We start from the raw sequence: 23,302 nt of genomic DNA, 5'->3' as shown, positions 1-23,302 counted from the left end.
TTTGCTAGAACATCAGTAGTACGTGGGAACTTGCTACTTGTGAAGGGACCCCTTGGCCATCTCTGCAGAGTGGACTGTTAGAAAGTTTGCCCATTTCCATTAGTGACGTTTGGAATGAGGAAAAGTAAATTAAGTCTCTTTCAAGATATACAAGAGTGCTGGCTCCTGTAGTTATAAGTCTACTTGTAGGTATTTTAAGAACTAGATTCCAGTTGGATACACTGATGATGGAGGGGAGAAATGCAGTTTAATTAGGGAGAGGAAGGAAAGGCTGAGATGGCTGTCAGATGACTGTGTGGGCTCTGGAGGTGGCAGCTATCTAACTGGGCATGCTTGCTTCTGTTCTTGGGGTGCCGGGAAAACCATGCTTTCATTTGCCCAAGTGTAAAGGCCAAGTCTTGTGCAACTTACACCCTAACTTCCAGTACCAAATCCTCAACTTCGTTTCCCCTTATTAAAGGTATTTCTTTGTTCTCTCCGGCATAATCACCACTACAACCACCATTCACATCCACAACCATAGTTCTTTTTCCATGACAATTTTCATCATTCTCTTTTATCTACGTATGTGATTTTGTAAATTTTGCTAGTTAGGGTAGTTGTGGATAATGAGATTAAATAAACTGACTTTAAATCCTAAAGTTTGGGTTATGGCTAAAGAAAGCCTTATGATTTAGCTCAACCTTCATGGGATGAGATTCTCGTAATACTCCATGGCGACACTGCAATAGATGAAGTTTCTAGAAATGGTAAAAGCCTGATTTCCACCTCAAATAGAAACTCCTCTGAAAGTGTTGCATTGTTAGTTATTGGATTTTGTACGTAGGAGAAGCCTGTATAGCTAATAGTCTACAAGAGGGACTTGAGGGTTTTATCTAAGATGATTTTAGTACCTTGATGAGAATTATCTGAGACTTGGGGGATCTTTCCAAGTGTCCCAGTTTCAGTGAGAGGAAGGAAAGGGATGAATTGGAAATTTTAAGGACTAGGAATGAATGTGAAGTACAAATTAGAGACATGAATGGCCATCAAGATAGCCAAAATGAAAAGCCACCTGTGGGGCTTCTCTGGCAATCCAAACCCAGAGACAACCAGATAAAAGCATCAGAAGTTCTTTTAGCACAAATACATATGTGTCCTGGAGGTCTAAGTTATGTTTGCTCCCTTATTTGGATACACTATTTTTAATAGTCCTTCCTTCCTTCCTTTCTCCCTCCCTCCCTCCCACCCTCCTTCCCTCCCTTTCTCTCTCCCTCCCTTCCTTCCTTCCTTCCTTCCTTCCTTCCTTCCTTCTTTCCTTTCCTCTTTTCCTTCCTCCCTCCCTTTTCCTCTCCCTCCCTCCCTCCCTCTCTTCTTTCTCTCTCTCAGAATAAAACATTCAATGAGTAGAAGAAAAGAAGAGTGACTATTAATTACAGGTCTCAAAGACTAAAGTACTCATTTGAATTAAAACACGTTTTTAAGGATCTTACCATTCAGTTTCTTCCTTGTAATTGTAGATTTAACTTTTCATTCGATTTCAAATGGTGGTGAGAACAATAACCCAGAAAACAGAAGTCCTCACTGCACCCTCCCACCTCTAACACACTGTGTGATTTTAGGCAAATTCACCTTGTACCCTTTTCTACTTTTAGTGAAGTAGAAGGGTTCATCCTTTGCTTGGTGGTAGGAGATCTGTGGAAATGTAATTGAACTAAATCAATTAATTAAACAAATGAGTGCTAGACATGGTGCTAGACATAGTGGGGAGAAGCTCAATTGTAACCAATCGATTATTTCAACAAATGTTTCCAAGTACATGTTGAGAGCAGATAAGTGCTAGTAGCTTTTTAGGGTTCACTATCTTGTCAAGTTCAATATATTGTAATTGTTTCTAGACTTCAATTGGATTTTCTTAAGGCTGTGGTCTGAAGGAAGGTCAGGATTTGTTAGGCATGTCAGGGGTGGGGGTGCGGGATGGTAGCCCAAAATTTGATGGCTTTTTTTTCCTGCCTAATGCCTGGTGAACATTTGCTCTCCCTGCAAACTGATTCTAGGTGGTGGTTCCTTGCTCTTGCACACTCATTGTGGCCCCTTCTCATTTCAGATACATCCTAGGGAATGGGGACATACCCATTCAGCCCCCTCCACTGCCTGAAGAGCAGGCGGTTACTGGAGTCCCTACATAGGTTGCTGTCTTTATGCAGATAAGTTAAGATAAGCCAAGTTTGGAAAAGTACTTTGAAAAGTGGAAATTATTGCATAAGTGCTGGCAAAATTTTTTTATTGCTCATAAAAGTCACACCTTTTTTCTGTTTCAAGTTCTGCCCTCCTTTTTGTTTGTTTCTTAAAGTTCGATTGCTCCAGAGTATGTGTGGCCACACGGTAGGAGCACTTGTACCCGTATATCACTATTACTTGGCCTGAATGAAAGGGTGTATACCTAGATTCTCTGAGCTAGGAACAGAATCCATTTTCCTGCCATTACACTAGATATGTAGGTCTTTATCCATATTACCTTCAAAGGAGTACATTTTACTTCTTCATGTGATGTGTTAGTTACTGCACTGTAAGTGTGGAAATCAGTTAGAAACTGAATTTTCACATTCTCTTGCACAGTTACATTCTTCCTCCAAAGATAAGAAAATTGCATCAACCTTCGACTGGGCTCCCATGGTAACTTGTTAAATTAGGTCAAGATGTGGGGGCAGATAACATGGCTTGAAAGCCGGCCTGTGAGCTGAGTTAAGAATACATCAAATGTAATGTTGGCTTCCGCCAAAATGTACCTTCTTACCTTACTGTGAACTGCTTACGGTTATCAAACTGATACAATCAGAAAGCTCCATTTTCTCTTGTTCAAAGATACATTATGAACCCCACCTAATTAACAAAACAATCTGCGATGGGTAGCCCTATGTTTTCTGTACGTTTGATAGACCTAAGCAAAATGTTTCCAAATCCTTGAAAAATATAGGCGTCTCTGATTTTATTTTCAATTTCAGTAGATATAGAATAATATACTAGATTGTCAGTTCGTAGTCTCTTTTTCTCTCTGTCCCTCCAGCCCCATTTTATAGATGATGAAACTGAGTCTCAAAAAATGACTTAGTCAAGACCACCTAATTGCAGTGTGCACAGAAGGTAACTCCTGAATTGAATGTTCAGTGCAAGATGTCTCACTTGCATACAAAATCTTTCCCTATATTAAGGAGTGACGATACTAATTGGTTATCTCAGTCGCCTCTCTAGAGCCTTGTCTCCCGCTGGCCACTCATTAGCATTGTATGTATATGAATGAGTGAGGGAAACGGGGGATGAGGACAGGGCTAGCCTTTGGCTTCAGTCCAGAGTTAGTGGTCTGTAAATCAGCTCTATCCAGCTTCATCCCGGATTGCCAGACATTGCCACCTGTTGCCACCGATAAGGAATCCGTTCCTGTCCCTTCTGTGATTGTTATTGAGCCAGCCTGGAGGGAATGCTCTTGTCGATACCCAGTTGTATCCTGACCCTTCGAGTTGCAACTGTGAATGAAGGGGTTTGGGTCTCTTTTTTATCCTGGAGCCTGAAAAAAGCTAAACCCAAAGCCATTCATTAACTATAATGTAATTGTTTCATAGTGCTGTGCTGACTTGTGACTACGGTCGTCTCTCAGCTTCCTAACGGCTAAAGTGGGGACAATCCTAAATTCAGCTTCCAAATATTTTGGGGTGAGACATCACAGAAAAATGGTATCAGTCTTGTACCAAAAGAAGCCCCACACATTCTCTTGTAGGTCCTCTCAAATTGCTTCGGGCCTGAAATAAATCATCTTTTTCCCATTTCATAGATCGCACTAGAACCAGTCTAAAGTCAAACAATAAGAAAGTCCCTCCAAGCGCAGAACCTGGGAGTTCTGGCTTGCAGTTGAGTTTTAGGGGTCAGTAACCCAAAGCTACTGCTGAAACATGTTCTTGAAAATAAACAACTTTACTATAAAAGCAAGTGCTTCAAAGCCTTTCGATTCAGAATAAAACCTGAGATTTGGCAGCATTACCTGAAATCATAGTTTTGTGAGGGAAAACTGGATTGCAAAATAATCTCAATGTACTGGGGCACAAATGACAACTGAGGAAGCTTTGGCCGTGAGCCTGTGTTGCTGATAAGGAAGAGGAGAGGGGTCACCAAAGCAAATTAGTACTGCAGCGGGACTTTGTAGAGATTTTTAAAATTTTCAAACCCAAGTGGCTATGTTATTAGGAACAGTGTAGAACTTTTTAATTTGGGGGTTTATTTCTTGAGCCAAGTTCTGGAATAGAGTCTCCATAGAAATGCTGTCGGTATAAGGCAGTTTGAATTGACCTAAGTTGAGCAGAACAAACTTGTTGATGTGAGCATAGGACGCTGGTGCCCAGTGTGAGCAGTAGCTGCCTTTTATAGGGGCCCTGAGGTGGGCCAGGCAAAGCTGGAGCTGGTTGGAGGGCTTGCAGGAAGCCATCACAGAATCAGTGTAGCACATCCTTGGGCAGCGCCTGCATGGACAAGAGGAAGAGAGCTTCAAAATGAGAAAGGCAACAGCAGCAGATGTCCTCCTCTTTCTGCCTCCGAGGCCCCTGTGTGCTTATTATTACTAGCAGGTTGTATGCAGGAAGCCAGAAAGACCCCCTCAGCCCAAGTGGAGCCGTGCTGCCAGCCAGCATCTCGGGACCTGATCCTCTGTGCTGTGCAGGCGCTATGTTGGGGCATGGAAGGGATTTGGGAATCTCACTGGAGTAGTGGATTGACATGCTGCGCAGTGGCGAGACTGATTGGAAACCACTTTGGAGCACGGGGGATGTAAACTGGGAACATGTGAGCCGGATGGGCGGAGAAGCCCCTTTCTGTTGCCTGCAGAGCAGTTTCACTACTGCCTCCTAACTGGTTCACCTTGTGACAGTTTTTCTTAATCATGTGCCACCTGTAGAAGGAGATCATGTAGTAGGAGTATTTGGCCTCACTATTATTTTTTTTTTTCCTAAATGTCATTTTAAAATGTGGAAAGTGGAGGTTCCCTGTTTCCATCTGTGGCCTTTGAAGGCCACCACTGAGTGTCTTGTTTCAGCTACAGGAATACCTTGCAAGCTGGCTTTGGGGCGGGAGAGACCCATTTATATCCCACAACGTATATGTCGAACCTGGTGCTTTGTACAACTCTCTGAGGCTCGGTGGGAGCCTGGACTTTGGGTGTCAGGAATCTCACAAGTTTCCCCATCTTTTCTGAGTACAGCCCCCCCCTGCCTGTTTTAAAGGAGTCTCTGAGGCTCACACTTTTTTTTTTTTTAAACAAGATCTAACTACAAATGATGGAATTGGAGTGATTGTTCTAGTATTACACTCTGTCTCCAGTTTGAAGCTCCACCTTTTTGTCTTTGAAGTAAAATGTTTCCACTGAGCAAAGTTCAGCCAGGACGCTGCTGAGGCATTCACACGGGTCCTCGCTTTGCTCCCTTTAACATCAGGCTTTGGAGACTCCCCATGGTTCCCCTTGGGAAAGGTCGTGCCAGATGTCCAGGATGTTCCTGCTGCTTTTGCTCCTGGGCACCTCTCTGTTTTCCCTGGATGGTCTTGGCTGCTCTGGAGAATGAGTAGTGGTTCCTCAGTATAGAGAGGCGATTCAAGATAAGCTATACACCTGCCGTTCTTCCTAAAGTGGCTTTCATGTGACGCCTGAAGGTTGGATCCTTATCCGCTCTGGTTTGTTACTTGGGTATGCCTTCAGATTTCAGTCCAGGTTAAAACACGAGAGGGCAGTCACCCCATGCTGTGTAGCCCCTGGTTACATTTCAGGGCCTATAACGTATAGGAGATAAGAGCATGGACTCGAGAGCCAGTCAGCCTGAATGTGTCCTGGCTTTGCCATTGACCAGCTGTATGATTTTGGACCAGCTAACATCTTTGTGTTTCAGTTTTCTCATCTGCAAAATAGTAATAATGATAGTTCCTATCTCATAGGATTGTTGTAAGAATGAAATTAATGGAAAGCACCCACAATAGTGCTGGTACATAGGAAGTGTTCTATAGGTGCTAGTTGTTACCACTGTTACGTATTATTCTCCAAAGTTTTTGTCTTTCCAATGTAATTCTACATTCCGTAAAGTCAGGACACAATAATATATTTTACTTACAGAATTCCAGTAATTGCTGGCAGTGTCTTGGGCACAGCAGATATTTAATATCAGATAGGTCACTTTAGCTATTCAGCTCAACCCACGTGTGTGTTAAATTCCTGCTGTGTGTTAGACTCTTTCACAAACATTAATTTTTTTTTTTAATCTGTCACCAACAGTCACATGAGGAAGGTTCTGTTATTCTCATTGTACAAGTGAGGGAATTGAAGTTCAGAGGAGGAAAGGGGTCTAGCCCAAAGTCACACAGCATAAAAAGATGTCTTTCCAAGATTTTCACAGTGTGAGACAATTAGCAGGAAAATATTCAATATTAGTAGTGTATTTGTTGGGGTCTGCTGAGAAGCAGATGTCAAGACGTGATTAGACTTGCAATAAATTTATTACAGAGGGTGGTGACATTTGCGAAGGACAAAGTGGGAGAGAGCAAGAGAAGGCAGGGGATCCTTCAGACCATGCTGCAGGTCTGTTACCTGTAAAAGGAGAGAGAGAAGGAGCAGATTTGGGTGTGAAGAGCCTCCAACTGTAGCTCAATTCCGTGAAAGTTTTGGCCAGGCTGATGGGGAATCCTCCAAAGTTGCCCAGTCGAGAAGCTCCCGTCTCACAGGAAGGGCCTCGTGTCCCCACCAGGCTCAGTCCCTGGCTGGAGCAGCCCTTAAGAAGCGGGGTCTTGGTGGGGACATGGTGGATCCACTCAGTTATGCTACCTTCAGCAAGCAACCTGAGCAGCACGCTGTCATGGCTGCCGTAGGTTGTGTGACGCCCACATCAGACCTGACTGATAAATGTGGGTTTTCAGATAGGCTAGCACAGCTTTTCGATCTGGCTAGTTGTACAGTAGGACTCAAGACCACGGTCAGTCCCAGTGCTCCCGGTGGCCCATGATAGGCTTCAGAGATCAGCATATTGTTGACTGTGACTAACCAACTGCATTGTCTTATGTGTGACTCACCTCTCCCTGAGAGATAATGAGAGTGAAAGTTCTCCTAAGGTGAGTGAATGTGAAAGTTTAAAGTCTGAAACGGGGATGGGACTTGTTTTGTTGGAAAGGTGCTCCTAGGGCATAGCTATGTGGAGGTGTTTGACCTTCAGAGCCGAGGTGGGTATGGTTTTCTGTGAAGGCCCGTCAATGGTAGGTTCTCAGTCCTGTCTTCTTTAAAAGTGTGAAGTAGGACATTTTCAGCTCCTCACAGTAAGGTGGAACAAGATAGTGTTTCTTCTGCGACGGCCATGCTGTTGTTAAATATTCTATTTTGTTATTCAACCCAATCTGGCTACAATGCCTGACATTTGAGGGATGGTCTGAAATTATTTGCTGGATAAATGCTTTAAAAATTCAGTTCTCAAATGATCACTAGGATTTAGTTCACCTCCCCAGGAATTGTAAGATGCTTAAGCAGTCATTCTATCATCTTTGCGATGCAGGGGAGACTTTACCCCTCAGATAAAATAAATTCCAGAGATTGCATTGAGAATCTACTGAGGAAAAAGCACTGACTTTGGATTTCTCAAGTCTTATTTTTTAATCCTCGTTAGTGAAAACATCTTTCTTCTTGTTATCTAGATACTTAGGAAGACATTTTCTTTAGGCATTTACATTGGTTAGAAAAAAGCATTTCCTTGGTATCTAACAAAATTCTTACCCTATACCCTCAAATCCAAACCAAACCCATTTCTAGTGAGTTCTTAAAAGAATCGGTTACCTAGAAGACATCAGGAGGAAAAACTCTAAGGAAACCCACTTCCTGACTTGAGCTTCACCGGCTCGCTTTCCAAGTCTGTGTCTGAGTGGTAGATTGAACATGGTTAGACGGAGTTGTTGAGTTTAGAGGAAAGAGGCAGCAGCATTTGAATATAGGCTGTCCCTTTAAGAGAGGAGCAATCTCCTTTCTCCTACAGCCACCCCCACACATGTGTACTTGAACACATGCAGGTGTGAGGAGCCCGGGCAAAAACAAGGGTCTTTTCTCCGTACACTACAGTGTATAACTGTCATATTCTCAAGCCCAAGGCTGACTCCCAGTGAGCCTCACTTACGTCTGTCCCAGGTGGGCAGCCCAGCCGGCCTATGGCGAGCCAACTGGGCTTGCAGCCCAGCCTGTCTTAGACACTGATGGCTGGCTAGACAAGACTTTCTGTTTCACCTTCAGTTAATGCTGATGGGGTCTACGTCGGGCCAAACTGCTGGCTTTTGTGGGCAACGCTGCTGAACTCTCTAGGTCAGTCCTCCATAATAATTAGGTAGAGCATGCTTGGCGAGGAGCATAAACGATTAGGGAAAAAAGTGCACCAGGGGAAAGAGGATCTATGTCTGTCTGTGGCGAAGATTTCCCCAAACCATAAATGTCTGTGATACTTTCACTTGCAAAGCAGCTAGCATCTGCTCAATCTTTTTGTGCCTACCTACTTTGAATTAGAGCAAGCACTTCTTCACAGAGTTATCCCTAACTTTGAAAAATCTTCAGTGGTATTCTCCTCTACGATATTGAAAGCATTTTACATTTATATACTTTCATCTTTTTTTTTTTCCTCCAACTTTCTCCTACTTCAAAGTTGCCATATAAAAGGCCAGTTTAATTCTTGAAAGAATAATTGAATTTTATCTAGTGTTTTTGCTATTTTCTTTTCAATTCCATCTTTTTTTCTTATCTTTCTTTGAAAAGTCTACTTTAAAAAGTATTTTTTCTGTTGTTTCATTGTTGTATTTTATATTGTTCCCAATTTATTACAAAGTGAGAAGGAACAGGGATTACTATTTACATTTTAGGAATAGGAAAACTAAAGCCCAGAGAGGTTAAATGAGTTGCCTAAGATTGCACAGTGAATCAGGGAGGAATTGGGATCAAAGCCCTGGACCCTTGACTCCCCGTGTTGGCCTTTCCCACAGGCATATATCTATTTTAATCTGTTAGGATACTGTCTGCTGTCATCAGTCCTCCATTGCTTGACATGCTGTATTTTTATCTTTAATGCTTTCTCCTTTCTTTTGGTCTCACCTGTCAGCAACGTGGAGTTGACATCAAAAGCTGGTTTTAATTGATTGGAGAGATGTTTTCTAACTTGTTTCCATTGTTAGATACTGGCTATTTCAACATTTAAATAAATGCAAGTTCATGAAGGTATCGTCTATCATTATGTTCATGTGTTTTTCAGGCACCTGTTAGAATGTTTTTTGTGATTCTGAGTTGAGTTATTAGAACTTATATCCCCAGTTGCTTCCCTTGAGTTACTAGCCATTGATGATAAAGGAACATAGGTGTAAAACATATTGACTTAACAGTGGTTTTGTTAAACCCAGGCCTTGGTGGCTTGTTTTAGACTGTACCACACATGCATCATGTTGGAGATGAGATGAGATGGGGTTGGGGGCGGGGCAAAGGTAGGGCATGACTCAGAGGAGACAGGAAAAGGGACCCAAAGGCGCCCAAAGCTAAGCCAAAATACCACGCGGACCCTACCCTTCCTTTTCTTTTAAAAATCTTCCTAGCGCTTTGGTTGTCAAACAATCCATCAATATGATCTCTTGCATTTTTCATGCTTAGGCAGAACACTTGTGCAACTTCAGGTTGAGTTTGGTCCACAGGCAAGAAACTGTCAGGATGTTTTCTGTTTGTCCTTAAACTTCATTTCATAAAGACTTAATGGAAATAGAGAAATTTTGGAATTTTTTTGTGAATGATAATTTAGAAGGGGGTAGACAGAAAGGGGGTGATGCTTAGATTCTGGGGTCACCCACTCCACCCCCAGAGGTGGGGGCTCCTACTGTAGTATGAAAGAAAGATACACTTATGAACAGATGGGTCATTTCTGGATTTGAGTGTTCTGTTTTTGCCATCATCGTTTGGCTGTGGGTAGAGACACCTGGGTGGAAGGGAGGGGCCAGTCAGGCTCATTCGTCTGTTTTAGGAACACCTGGCAGATGTGTGCTATTAGGGCAAAGTCAGCCCTGTTGCAAGGGTGACCAACCATGAGAGTTTCATAGGTTAAAATAAATGTGGTGTCCTGCCCACACTGAGGTATTTGATTTGACTTTTAGAGTCAAGCTAAAGAGATTAGCTTCTCAAAGTAGCAAATTAATCCCCAAAGGACAGGAGGTGTGGTCGTTTTTATTTTGGGGAACATGTTGATGAAACATAGCCTGGGAGTCACCCATACTGTTTGGTCCCAAATATAGTTAGAGATAGAAGCAGTTTGGGTAGCTTTTTACATCCTTACGCCTTTCTTCAGAGGAGGATTGTTTTTGTAATACAATTCCGTAAATGTTTATTGAGCACCTGTCAGGGAGCAGATACCATACCTGGCCCTGAGAAAAGTGGGATCGGGAAGATACAGTCCGTGCTCGCAGGGAGCTGGTAACTAGAGTCCTTCAACAGCAAATAGCTTTTCGATGGTTAGTGTTTGTTGGTGAGCACTATTCTAAGCTTTGGATTCTAGCAGTGAAAGAACATAGTTCCTGCCCTTGGAGCATATCTTCTAGTGATTGGGGGTGGGCATTGAGCAAACCATCAGGTTGGTCTTGTAAGTAAACCGCAATGAGAGTGACTGCTCTGAGTTGACCTCCATCTGTATGGAAGTCAGCCCTTCGGTGTGAGCCTCGCACTAGGGCACAGAGGACTGAGGAAAACTTGCAGTTGAAATGAAAAGGAAAAACTAAAGCCCCACCCTGAAGTCATTGACATTGCAGGCAACCCCTTGAAAAGGAGAGGAAAGGTACTGACAACTTGCCAAATGGAAAGGATTATTATCAAGAGAGCACCTCACTAAAATTTTGTCCTAGCCCATTGCTATATACATATTTAAGTTGCTCACTTGTTATACTCAGAATAAGGAAGCAAAAAAGCAGGGGATTTTTAATAACTAGCCCCCATTGAGATAGATTGGCAGACCTCCCAGTTACTAGACAAGGAGAAGGGATTTGAAACAAAACCAAAATGAGTAGGAATTTACTTGAAGCTTTGCCTTAAAAAAGAGAGAGAGATTGTAGCCTTGGATTTGAAGTGCCTTGAGTGTCCCATCTGGAGGGAGACATACTCGTGACATTTGTTCTGCTGGCCCTCCACGTACCCACCTAATATTTCTTCTTCTGAAGTTGTGTCAAGTTCTTCAAATCAGGATTGTCAGTGTTGTACTAAGAATTTTATTCTTACCCAGAAGCTGAGAAGAACAAAGCAGTCAGAGGAAATCCCCCTTGCTACACTGCCAGTGACGGAGGTGGAGGGAGCAGACTGCAGGGGTGTGGAGGCCCAGAGAGTTGGGTGGGTGTGAATGTGTGTGGTACCCTCCCCCACCACTTCTTGGGAGAGAGACTTCATTCTAACAGGGACCCCTCTGTTGCTGTGGCTCAGAGCTTCGACTTGAGAAGCATAGTTTCCCAGTGATGCCACCAGATTCCTGATGTGTGACACCCCAGGGCAGCATGGTGAAGGCCGCCGTTGACTGCCTTGGGGCCCCCAGACAGGGACACCATTGTGAGTCACATTTAGTATGTGAGCTCCCCTTTCCCATGACTGGCACTATTCTTAGTACCATTCTCTGCTCCCTGGGACAAAGGTCACTGGGACCACAGTCCAGTTGGGTGGGTGGATGGGGTTGGGCCCAGGCGTGAGAGGAGGTGCAGGGAGAATGGAGGAAAAAGCTTTACAACTTTAGGATGTACGTACAATTTTAGGATGTGAGCAAGGGCAAGAGATAAAGCCCTCTGGCCCTGGGGATTGGGGCAGACCTACAGTAAGCAATAAGAAGCAAATCCTCTGGGAGAGCCTGTAGCTGGGAAGCCTAGCCTCGTCCAGTGTTCTGTAAGTCTAGGGCATAAGATGTTCCCATGGTCTTAGACTTGGATGTTGCTGGGAGATCTACGTAATTAGTGTGCTTTCCAACCCCAGAGCTACCTGCAAGCTATGGGCTTCCAGATGGCCCTGAATGCCCCTCCCAGACCTGGAGTGAGGGTGACACATTGTTGTGGAAACAGTTTCCTGTGTTAGACTCTTCACTAGTCCAGCCAGGGAAGGAGCCCATCCTGGAACCAGAATTCTTGCGTTGAGAAGAATTCTGTGTCCTTCCTATTTGCAGTTTAGGAGTCAGCACAAAGGTACTAGAGAGGACTCTTCTGGAGGAATCATAGATTCCTTTCATTTGTTATGGTAACGTGGGCTTTCTCAAGGGTAAACAGCGACTTTCAGAAAACCCAGGATGAGAACGGAGCACTGTGTGCATGTTAGCACTGGGTGGGCTCACAGGATTTTTCTTCAAGAATTGGGGGAAGGAGACTTGAGCTGACATCACCACTGTTTTGACTTTCCTATTGTGAAGCTAACCAGAAACATTCCTTCCCATCTAGTTCCTGAGCTTTCTTTAGGTATCTGCTTTTCCTATTTATGCTCCCTCTTCCCTTTAAAAGAAAAGAGTTACAGAGCATCGTATTCTAGAGCCTGGGCTCCCAGTTGCCGATTTTCACAGTGTGATGTTCTTTATGAACAAAAGTAAACTCACAATGAGAAGGAAAAAAAAATAGCCCCTGCAGACAGGGACTCACCCTGCCCTTCGACCACATACACAGACTTCAGGGGTCAAATATACAGAGAAAGGCTGGGGCAGGGCAGATGGGGCCTGTGACTTGGACATTTCAATTCGGGAAATGGCGCTGGCAGAAAAAACAACAGTCACTCTGTCTGAAATCCGTTCCTCTATGAGCTGGTTCCAGTGACATGAACTGAAGTCCCCTTCTCTACATTATGGCTGCCCAGTCTCAAGGGCAAGAGACGGTGGTGTGTGTGCTCCGGGGTCCTTCTCTCTGGGACTTGCTGGGTAGAAGCCCAGTACTTCCTTCCCTTTCCTCAGCTTGGTGTCACTAGCCCCTATTCCCCAAAGGGATTTTAAAATAAATTGTATGAGACAGGTTTTAAGGTAAATAGTGGGAGGGAGAAATAATGAAATAATGAAGTGACAGAGCCTAACAGCTACCAAGAGGAGACTTGACTAATTGGACTGGAAATATCAGTTGTGGAGGTGAACACCAAGGTCATTAGCTGTCAGAGGATTGGGAGAACCACTGTCTCTCCAGTGTCCTGTGGCTGCTGTGAGAGTTGAGGAAGAGGAGTTGTTTTTTAAAAGACAGGTCCCTTTATCCCTTGGATTAGTGTGACCAGGCAGGCAGTTTAGATGCTAGCCTCTGAGTTGGTCTTGTCGAGGGGCAATGTAGTATTGAGCTGAAGAATTTGGGGATCAGCCTGCCTGGGTTCCATTCCACTTCTATAGGAATGGCCTTGACCGAGGCCAGTGGACACCAGCCACACAGTGGTACGCTTACCAGTTTTCCCTGCTGTAAAATGGTAAGAACAGATAACATCTACTCCATGGAGTTACTGTGAGGAATAAACGAGAAGTGCATATGCATCAACACAGTGTCTAGTGCATAGTAGGTGTGCAGTAGATCATAGCATTCGTGAACATTTTCCTCTGCCAGAGGTGTTTAAAGCAACTCCTTTCTGTCTTATGTCTGCAGTCTGTGAACCTGACTCAAAAGAGAACTACAAACTCCAGAGTTCATTTACATAATATGGGGGTAGTCATTTTTCTCTGTGTGTCACTCCTCAGGGGTCCTGTTGGGTATATAGTCATTTTGCCCTTCATCCGGAAATCTATTATGTCACAAGGGACTTGCAGGTGCCTTTTCTTTTCTTTTTATTTCTTTCCTTTTGCCACCAGAAATTCCATAGCATTTCTTAATAGAGATTTGTTTTCTTATTCCTTCTACCCATCAGGGTGGCTTCTCAATGGAATCCCCCTATGATGTCCTGTTTAGTCCTGTGAGCCCAGGCAGGGAGTAGTAGCTAGTGACTTTAATTCAACTTCTAAGTAACCTGCAGATGTGTCTAAACACCCATCTGGTTTATCTAACAAGGGCGGGGAGAACCGAGGAGGATAAGGCTTCACCAGTGTTGCACTCAGGTCTGTTTTTGCACATGTTAATTTGTTTTGTAGGCATTCACTGAATCATTTTATTCTACAATATATGTAGGGTATTTCTTGCAAGATGGTTTTAAAGAGCTCAGGGTGCATTCTTAGAAGGATGAGGTGAGGTAGCAATATTTCATTTTCCATTTTTGGCTTGGGTTGTGCAGAGGAAGAGCGCTGGAAACCACCACTAGGAAGCAGCTACTGAAGGAACACTTCCTTGGCTGTCAGATGACAGTGCACACCCGTCACTGTTTCCTCATAGGTGTCTGTCGAGGTTGCCCCATGCTTGGAGGCTGAAGACCTGGACACTAGACGCAGAACCACCATTTTCTAACTGTGTCTTGGAGCAAAGTCACATGACTCATCTGAGCACCTTTTTTCACACCAACAGGATGGAAACAGTGAGACCACTGTGCTTCACCTATAGAGAGGAGTGGGCAGTGGATTTTAGGAGTATCCAGCATGATATATGTTACATGCCTGGTAGAAGCATAAGCTAGAACAAGAGATTACCCTGATAAGATTGTAATGGATATTTCATTTTTAGATTGAGAGGGAACCAACCTAAAGCTCGTTTCCTGTTGAATCTCAGTTTACTTTGAATCAGACAAATTTGAAACTCAGGTTAAGGATTAGAGCCTTAAAAAGTCAGATGTTCCTGTATGAGTTAAGAGTATCCAAGGCTCCCTTCATCTCCATGGGCGGGATCTTTCCCAGTCCTACTCGGTCCAGATTGCTTCTGAGATGGTGGTATAAGGCACAGTGCAGACATGGAACAAGCAGCGTGGACAGTTGAACCCATGTTTGTCTCTCCGGCTGCTCCCATAAGGCAGATAGGAATCACTGGCAGAATTGTCATTTCTGAATAGAAAGGAAAACCTATGTTGCATGAATCTGTTAGCATACGATAAATTGACTGTCAGAGTATGCCAGGCCTTCCAGAACTAAGATCTTGGCAGTGTTGATGGCTAAGAAAAGAAAGTAATTGTGTGTGTGTGTGTGTGTGTGTGTGTGTATTAGAATTTACTGAGTTTGTGAAGAATTTGAGACAGTCCTTACCTGACCTCTGAAGATTTCCTGGGTGGCCAGACAGTTGCTCACAAAGTCATGATGCATTCCTTTCTTAGTTTGGGTGCTTGCCTATACGTGTCATGGGAGGACAGGGGAGGAATACTAATGACCCAGCTAATTATATAAGCCTAGGATAGTGATCTTCCTTGCAAACCAGGGGCCAAAGTCTCCCTATGTAGAGGAGTGCTTATGAGGTTTGACTTCTGATTGGAACCGGCAAAGACATTCTTCAGTTAATACCTTTATTACTTCTTAAGGCAAAGTGAGTTAGTTTTTGAAGGCACAAAAGATTATGTTACCTTAGAATATTTCAGACGGTAGAGTCAGTATATTCTTTCTGGAGTTTGCTTAGCAATAAAAATGGACTGACCCTTAAGCCAATCAACATCAGGCAATTTGATATATTGTCTTAAGTGCTTTTCCTTTTTTATTTTGGTAGGAACTTCTTCACCTTTTCAGTCTGCTCGAACTCATAGCGCCTCTTCCAACATTTATTCTCTGTGTTGCTTTCCTTGTCCTCTGGCTAGATGGACTGAGAGAGGAGGGAAGAGAGAGTACTGTACCCTGGGATTCGTTGCCCAGAATGCTGAGCATCGGGTGTAATGATTCACAATCCTTTGTGTTTCCAGGCAGCGGACCGATCCAGCTGTGGCAGTTTCTTCTGGAATTACTCACTGATAAATCCTGTCAGTCTTTTATCAGCTGGACAGGAGATGGCTGGGAATTCAAGCTTTCTGACCCAGATGAGGTAAGATAGGAGTGACTTGAGAGTACTTTGTTAGAGAGAACTGTAGAAAGGGGTTGTGTGAGTGTGGTAATATTTTCTAGGATTCAAATCTCAGCTCTGCCACTTGCTACTTGTATGACCTCTAGCAAGTGACATAGCCTATCTGAGGTTTAGTTCCATCATTTGAAAATTAGAGAAAATATCTATGATGCTTTGTTTGCCAGGATCAAAAGATGTCAGGCACATAGGAGCTCTTCATAAATATGAGTTGCTTTCTCTTACTTAGCACTTCCCTTGGCTCTGTGAATCTGAAAGGGGTCAGACAATTCAAGAGACCTTGGAAGATTGGTACAATTTATTCATTAATTGATTCTCTTATCCAACAAATCCTTATTGAGTGGTTGCTCTGTGCCTTGCCCAATTGTGAGGATTTAAAAAAATGAATACGAGAGACACCTTTGCTGTTCTGTTCTGGCAGATGTGAGAAGGTATGGGGTCCCAGAACTGTAAAATTGCTTCCTGTTGGTGGAAGACAAGTCTGATTACAGCTTAGTCCTCCACTTCCTCACATGAGATTTCATGCTTTCGAAGCAGGGGCATTCTCTTAATAATATAAGGACAAAAGAGAGTCTAGAGTGTTGCTTTTCTTTTTTTCAATATCAGATACTTTAAGTCCACTACGCAGAAGTTCAGGGTCACTGTGTTTTCATCAGCTTAGAGAATCAACTTTACTGCAGTTTTTTCCAACCCTTGAAAACTGGAATTCAGAAGAGATAGGTCAGAAAAGTATCTTCTATGTCCGTGAGTCTCTGTCTTCCTTAAACATCCTGGGTCACCATGGGTAGGTATAGGCATGTGAACATGTATACTTGGATCATTTTATAGATTTTTACCCCTCCTTCTTTTTTCTTTTCTTTCTTTCTTTCCTTTTCTTTTCTTTTCTTTTTTTTTTTTACATTTCAGGTGGCCAGGAGATGGGGAAAAAGGAAAAACAAACCTAAGATGAATTATGAGAAACTGAGCCGTGGCCTTCGCTACTATTATGACAAAAACATCATCCACAAGACAGCGGGTAAACGCTACGTGTACCGCTTCGTGTGTGACCTGCAGAGCCTCCTGGGATACACGCCCGAGGAACTCCATGCCATGCTGGATGTCAAGCCCGATGCTGATGAGTGATGGACACCAAAGGGGCTGGGGAAACTCCCCTGAGACATTTCAAAGAACAACCACGTCGGTTGGACTCTTAATTTTTAATTGTTATTCTATTTTTAATTTTCCTGAACTCATTTTTTACATTCAGGGGTGGGAGCTAAGTGAGTTGCAGCTATAATCAATTGTATATGGTTGGAAACAGAGAGCCAGGAATGGTGGGGTGGGTGGGACAAGAAATTCTTGAGCAAAGGTTCAGGACAGAGAGAAGGGTCTTAGAAGCTTGAAGAATCTGGCTCAAGTATCCAATCGTTTTTTAAAATCCTCCATGGAAAAATTGTGTCTCGAGTTATGGACCTATTAGCGAAAGAAACTGAGACATTAGGAGTCATGTGACTGAGGAAAGGCAATTCATTTGCTTGTTTTAGGTCTGGTCAGCCAAAAAAGAGGGAAATGGGGTAGAACATTTTGTTTGTTGGGGGGGAAGGGGTGCACTAAAACCCAAGGACTCTTTACCTTTTACTCTACTTTTAAAACAAAGATGGACTTCAGTGGGGAGGGGCCAAAATTGTTTCTGTGTTAAAATTTATTTTATTAAATTTTGTGCCAGTATTTTTTTTTCTTTCTTAAAAATCGTCTTAAGCTCTAAGGTGGTCTCAGTATTGCAGTATCATGCAAGTTTGTTTTTATTTGCCGGCTAACGATTCTGTCATAGTGAAAGAAAACTGTTTATATAGACCCCACTGGAAATGCAAAGTGCTGTCACTGAGATTGGGGATCCCAAATTCCTGTGGCTTATATATGAAGGGAAAAATAATGCTGATTTGGGTACAAGGGAACTGTGTGTGTAAATTTCATCTATAATTTAAAAAATTTATCATCACACCACTCTACTTATTTGTGGATTCTTGGGGTTTAAACTTAATGTTGAGCTAAGAAGTGTTAAGTCATTGAACTGAATGTATTTTTCAGCCCTGGTTTTGGACCACAGCAAATGTAGGAGCACTGTTGAAGTCATGGCAAGGAGATCAAAGCAGGAAAATTGACCTGGTTCTTTATTGGTTCTATACCTGTAACACATGACTTGGAATAAAAGCTGTAAAGCTGTGTGCATGGGCATTACCCCTCAGGTCTTAAGAAACAAGTCCTGAATGCATGTGATTCCAAACTAACACTCTACACTTTCTCGTTTGTGTCTTATTTTCCCAGCATCCCACATTTTTTGCTTTCCCCCTCCCTGTTATTCAGTAGAGAGAAATGTACAGGTTTCTGCTTGGTGAGTGCAAGAGTAACTGCAGACATGGCATGAGTTAAAAAGTGTCTGATAAAGCCATTTACACTCACTGGGTTTTAGGAACAATGGAAATTAAGGGAGCATACAAATAAAATGTGGCTTGGCCGACTTTGGGAGGAGAAATGCAAGGCTTTCCTTTGAAGAACTGCTAGCTGAGTCAGGTGTCAGGTGAGACTGTGCATGCAAAGTGAATAGCGCAGCCGCTGTTAGGGCCTTGTGCATGGGTCTGTTATCGTGGCACAGGTGAATGAAGGCTAGTAATTGCAGAAGAGAGGAATGACTTGAGGGCAAAGGAAACGCATAAGATGAGGAGCTTGAATGAAGAAACTAGGGTGGTCCATGAGATTGGAATATATTTTTGGTTCCCCTATAATTTAACTGCAAACTTAATCAATGAGGAATTTGTGGAGGGTAATCTAAAGATGGGGTTTGGAGTAGGGGAATCAACATCTAACTAGTGAGGAAAAGGTCCGATCAGAATTCCCCTACTATATGGATCCCCCATTAACAAAAGACAACAACAGTGGGATGGCTTTATAGACTTCAGTGAGACAGGTGAAGAAACATTTAAGATGGGCTTCTCGGGGCTAGCCTTTCTTAGGATCTAGCTGAGAAACTGAAAGTACTAAGAACCTTCTAGCGTGTCATCAAGAAAGTGGATTGTCAATTCCCAGGTTCTCTTGTAGACCCTAATTATCAGGAACTTAGCTCTGTGATTGATGAGTTTCCGCATAGTAATAAATCAGAGAGTCCACTTGGAAAGCAAGGCAGAATTAGCCCAGTTGTGTATTTTGACCTTCTTCCAAATGCAGGTGCCTTAATGAAGCTCTCGAAATATTTTAGGAACTGCTCAGGGAGTGTTAGGCGGAACTGTTGGACTACATTGTTTTTTTCTTTGATTATGTGATCTTTGTTGGGCACTGGCAGGTGTGTGTGTGTGTGTGTGTGTGTGTGTGTGTGTGTGTGTGTATGCACAGACATGCAAAACTGCAGCTGAGATAATGCTTGGGTTATCGAGGTTAAGTCTTTTTCCACATTTCAGTAGTGGGTGAGAGTAGAACCAAGGCTGGGCATCAGTCTTGGCTTGCTGTTTGCAACCAGGCATAAAATCACTTTCTCAACTCATCCAGCTTTCCTATTACCTTTATGCCAAAAACTCCTCTTGTGTGAGTGTGTCTAACTCCTGCAATAATTTTGTAGCAGGTAAGACATAAGAAAGTGTGTCGTCATGCTCCTCAACCCGCTTGCTCGCTCAGATGCCTTTCGCTCTAGGTCCACCGTTTTCAGTATTTATAGATAGTTTATTAGATAAGACAGCTTTGTTGATCTGGCCAGATGCTTTTTATCCTTCTGTTCAAAGGCCAGAGACCATCCCAGGAAGAATGGTGGGTGGTTTATACACTGGAAATGCAGCAGAATTGTTGCATTTATACTTTTTAAAAACACATGTTAGCTTCAGAGGAAGGATGGGCAAATCTGGTTTAGCTGGGGGAAACCCTTAGTTCCCTGGAGATGCCTTAACCCATGTCAGTTTTGGCTGTAGGGTTCAGTTACTTTTGTTCCCTTCTCCATTCAGGGGTTGGGGACTTCCCTACACAGAGCCCTGGTTTTGTGGTGATGGGGATTGGCGGTAGCATTCCATGATCAGATGTGCTTTTCCTCACTTTGGAGGTGAACACTCTGGGTTTTAAAGCATTAACCTGCCTAATCTTCATGGTGGAAATTACACCTTCTCTCTTCTCGTCATGCTGTGCATGCTGCTTTCTCTGTTGGGGTCTATATAAATGTGTTGAACTCTTATCTACATTCCAAAGAACTTTCAAGGAACCATAAATATATGTATACATATACATATATAAAATATATATATTAAAATGAAATTATCTCTATCAGGAATACTGCCTCAGTTATTGAACTTTTTTTAAGAATACTTTTTTTAAGCTGAGAAATATAGTAGTAAAAAAGATTATATTGTGTTTGACTATTTTCCAACTTGTATTTTCATATAATTTATATTTTTTAAAAAGCTGAAAATTTAAAAGCAAGATGAAAAAAAAGGAAAAGCAGGTGCTTTTTAAAAATCAGAACTGAGGTAGCTTAGAGATGTAGCGATGTAGGTGTCTATGTGTTTTTTTTAAATGCAAAATAAAATTTCTTATGGGTGAGTTTTCATTTGTTTATTTTAGTAGCTGATGCTGGCACATCATTTTGCTGGAGAGTTTTTTATATACTGTAGCCTGATTTCATATTGTATTTTAAACTGTGTGAGATTAAAAACAAAGAAATTCATTCATAATGATGTGGGTTTGGCTCCATTCTTTCCTGTCTGGTTTGTGTGTGAAAGTGGGACAAATTAACCAACTAGAGACAAGCACAGGAAGGAATGTAGCTCCGTCTTGCTGATCTCACTAGCTGTGGACCGTTTCAGATAAAGATTTCCCAATAAATTGAGAACTACAATAGGAATATGAGGAAGTATGATCTCACATTCCAATGATTGAGTGTACAGTGTCATCCTTTGTGGAATGTCCCTGGCCTTATCACACCTCATTTTCTTCATGTCTGAAGGACTAAGAGCCACGTGAAAAATAAATTTAGTGACTCAGCAGGTAAACATCTCATTTCAAGTAGGTAAATTTCCTGATAGATTAACAGAGACAGTTGAACATCTTTCAAATACTCTGAACAGGAACAGTATTCTTGTTTCTTCTGATGCAGTCTTTCTCTATGCCAATTTGTACCCATCACATCCATCTCCTTGGCTCCACTTCTTTCACTGGGACTGAAAATTAAGAATGATAATATTCGTGAGAACCCCCAGCAACCCATGTCATAAATAAAATCATATTTATAAGTGCTTCGGGGAGGAGTGCTCAGGAACCCATCCTACGTGCTGCTTTTTTCTTGTTGAAACTGTAGAAGGTGGATGTTTTTAATTAACACCAGCATTTGCAACATGAATTCCATCTCACAGCTGGAAAGAGAATTTTTGCTGAATTGTTCACAAAGAGAGCTCTGTTTTTGGAAAAGCTGTTTCTTCAGGCATACGGCATGAGGTTTGCTGAGTGCACGTTAAGCACCGACTGTGTGGTCTAGTGGTCAGGGAGCCCAGCTGACCACAAGGAGGGCTCTGGGTCCTATATCCCGGTCAAGCCACCACCACTCACTCAGAGACTTGGGGAAGACGGCTTGAAGTACTTATATTTTTTAGTCTTCAGCTGCAAACCTGGGCAAAGCCACAACTCCTGAGCCAACCTGAGGCCACATCTGAGCTATTCTCCTTGAATAAACAGTACACGGAATAGTTTTCTGTCTCAGTCAAGGATTTGGACAAGGAGCTTTCCTTCACTGAGTTTCTGTTATCCCCCAAACTATCTGATTTAACGCTGACCAGGTTAAAAGATATAAGATCTGCTTGAATGAAATCAGCTTAGATCTCTTGTTTCTCAAACAAGGAGCTAGAGTTTAGCTGGGGAACTCTCAGACAACTGGGCTTTAGGGATCTCTTTAATGGTGCTGCTGAGACCACTGTATTAAAGCCGTGGTGAAGGGATCTGGGGGAGAGGCAGGATCCTCTAAAACAATTGCAGTGTTTTGGGGAAAGCTGGTAGGGTTAAGATAGAAGGAGACACGGGGAAGAGGAGCCGTTCAAAAGAAGCTGGTGGTCAAAATACAGATTTGACAGGCTTTCAGGAGGTTGTGGGATAAGGGCGAGCCACTCTAGTCTGGCTTGTCCCTGCAATGGCTTTGGACCAAGTTCTAGCACCCATCACACACACACACACACACACACACACACACACACACAAAATTGAACAACGAAGCTTTCCTGTATAATGTATAACTATGTGAACCAAAAAAGTGGGTTGTGATTTGTGCTTTGGGTAAAAAAAGCCGGCAATGGAAACTAGAGATTACAGACTGGCTGACTATGGGCTGATTCTATGCCATCGAGATGTTTAGTGTGGCCTTCCAATGTTGGGATGCACCTATGCAACTGAAGTGAACTGCAGTAGGGCCCTGAGTGGGAGGTCTTTGATTCTGACATTCCTATATAGCAAACACTCATGGACACTGAGTGGAAGCTGCCCCCTCGAGATGAACTTCAGTCTCCTCTTTCGTCTCTAGTACGTCAGCCCCACACGTTCACATTCCTGCCCGTAGAATTTGAGTTTATGACTCCTGTGAAGATATGTCTCCACATTCCATGTTTACTTCACGTGAAGCTCATCTTATTCTAGAACCTACAGTGGAAGAGAACAAGAGGTCATCAGGTTCAATAGAACCATCTGCCTTCTAAGCTGTTCTTTCCATTATGCTGTGCTGCCACCCATGAACTCTGAAAGGTCTGCTTTGGTGATGCTGACCAATGGCTCACCATCCATGGGAGTCACAGCCCTGGTTACTGAGAGGTACACTTCATACACCAAATATGGGACAGTTTTCTTTCAGTGAGGAAGGTTTTTCACTTCCACAGCCCTTTCCAACCTCTGCTTTTCCCCGCCGGCTGCTCTAGGAAGTGGTTTGCAGTGCAGTTGTACAAAGGCCTTCTAGTTCAGATACAGGGATACTTGACCCTCTGGGTAGCTGGTCCAGGGTCCTGGCCCTTGCCACTTTACGGGTATATTGGCTCGCATGCTGCTCGTTGTTCACTGTTCTTTGGGATCTCTCCATGCTACGACAATCTGCACCGAAGAACCACAAATAACCAAAGAAAAAAACACTTTCCAGGTACCTCTTGCAATGAGACAAAGATTTAAGGAGTCTGATAAAATCAGGTGTTGATCAACTGGTAAAAAATTTTAGACCTGAAGTTGAGGGAAAAAAAATACCCAAATTAGGGGGTAAGGTGGCTCTGGCCTCTGTCCCTTGGCCAGTGCCAATTCCCGTTTTACTCAATGTCCCAGTTCCTTTCCCTTTTTCCATTTTCCTGGAAAATATTTCTATCCTGGGAAAGCCAGTTTCATTTGATTGCCTGGT

The 23,302-nt window shown here is 42.9% G+C and overlaps 1 protein-coding gene across 4 annotated transcripts in view; it reads left to right on the top strand.

Annotated features, from left to right (window-relative positions):
- The window catches only part of ETS1 (ETS proto-oncogene 1, transcription factor), a 120,302-nt gene extending 102,275 nt beyond the window's left edge, over positions 1 to 18,027 (top strand). For all 4 annotated transcript variants that reach the window (XM_033097839.1, XM_033097837.1, XM_033097840.1 and 1 more), the window contains 2 exons: positions 15,779 to 15,897; positions 16,840 to 18,027. In XM_033097839.1, the coding sequence (XP_032953730.1) occupies positions 15,779 to 15,897; positions 16,840 to 17,055 (335 nt within the window). In that variant the 3' untranslated portion in view covers positions 17,056 to 18,027. The remainder of the gene's footprint in view (positions 1 to 15,778; positions 15,898 to 16,839) is intronic.
- Positions 18,028 to 23,302: the final 5,275 nt, after the last annotated feature.

This window comes from Rhinolophus ferrumequinum, chromosome 25 (genome assembly GCF_004115265.2).
Source record: "Rhinolophus ferrumequinum isolate MPI-CBG mRhiFer1 chromosome 25, mRhiFer1_v1.p, whole genome shotgun sequence".
In the NCBI taxonomy this organism is placed as follows: Eukaryota; Metazoa; Chordata; class Mammalia; order Chiroptera; family Rhinolophidae; genus Rhinolophus; species Rhinolophus ferrumequinum.
Note: the sequence above shows the minus strand (reverse complement) of the source record. Positions and strands in the feature narration are given on the sequence as shown.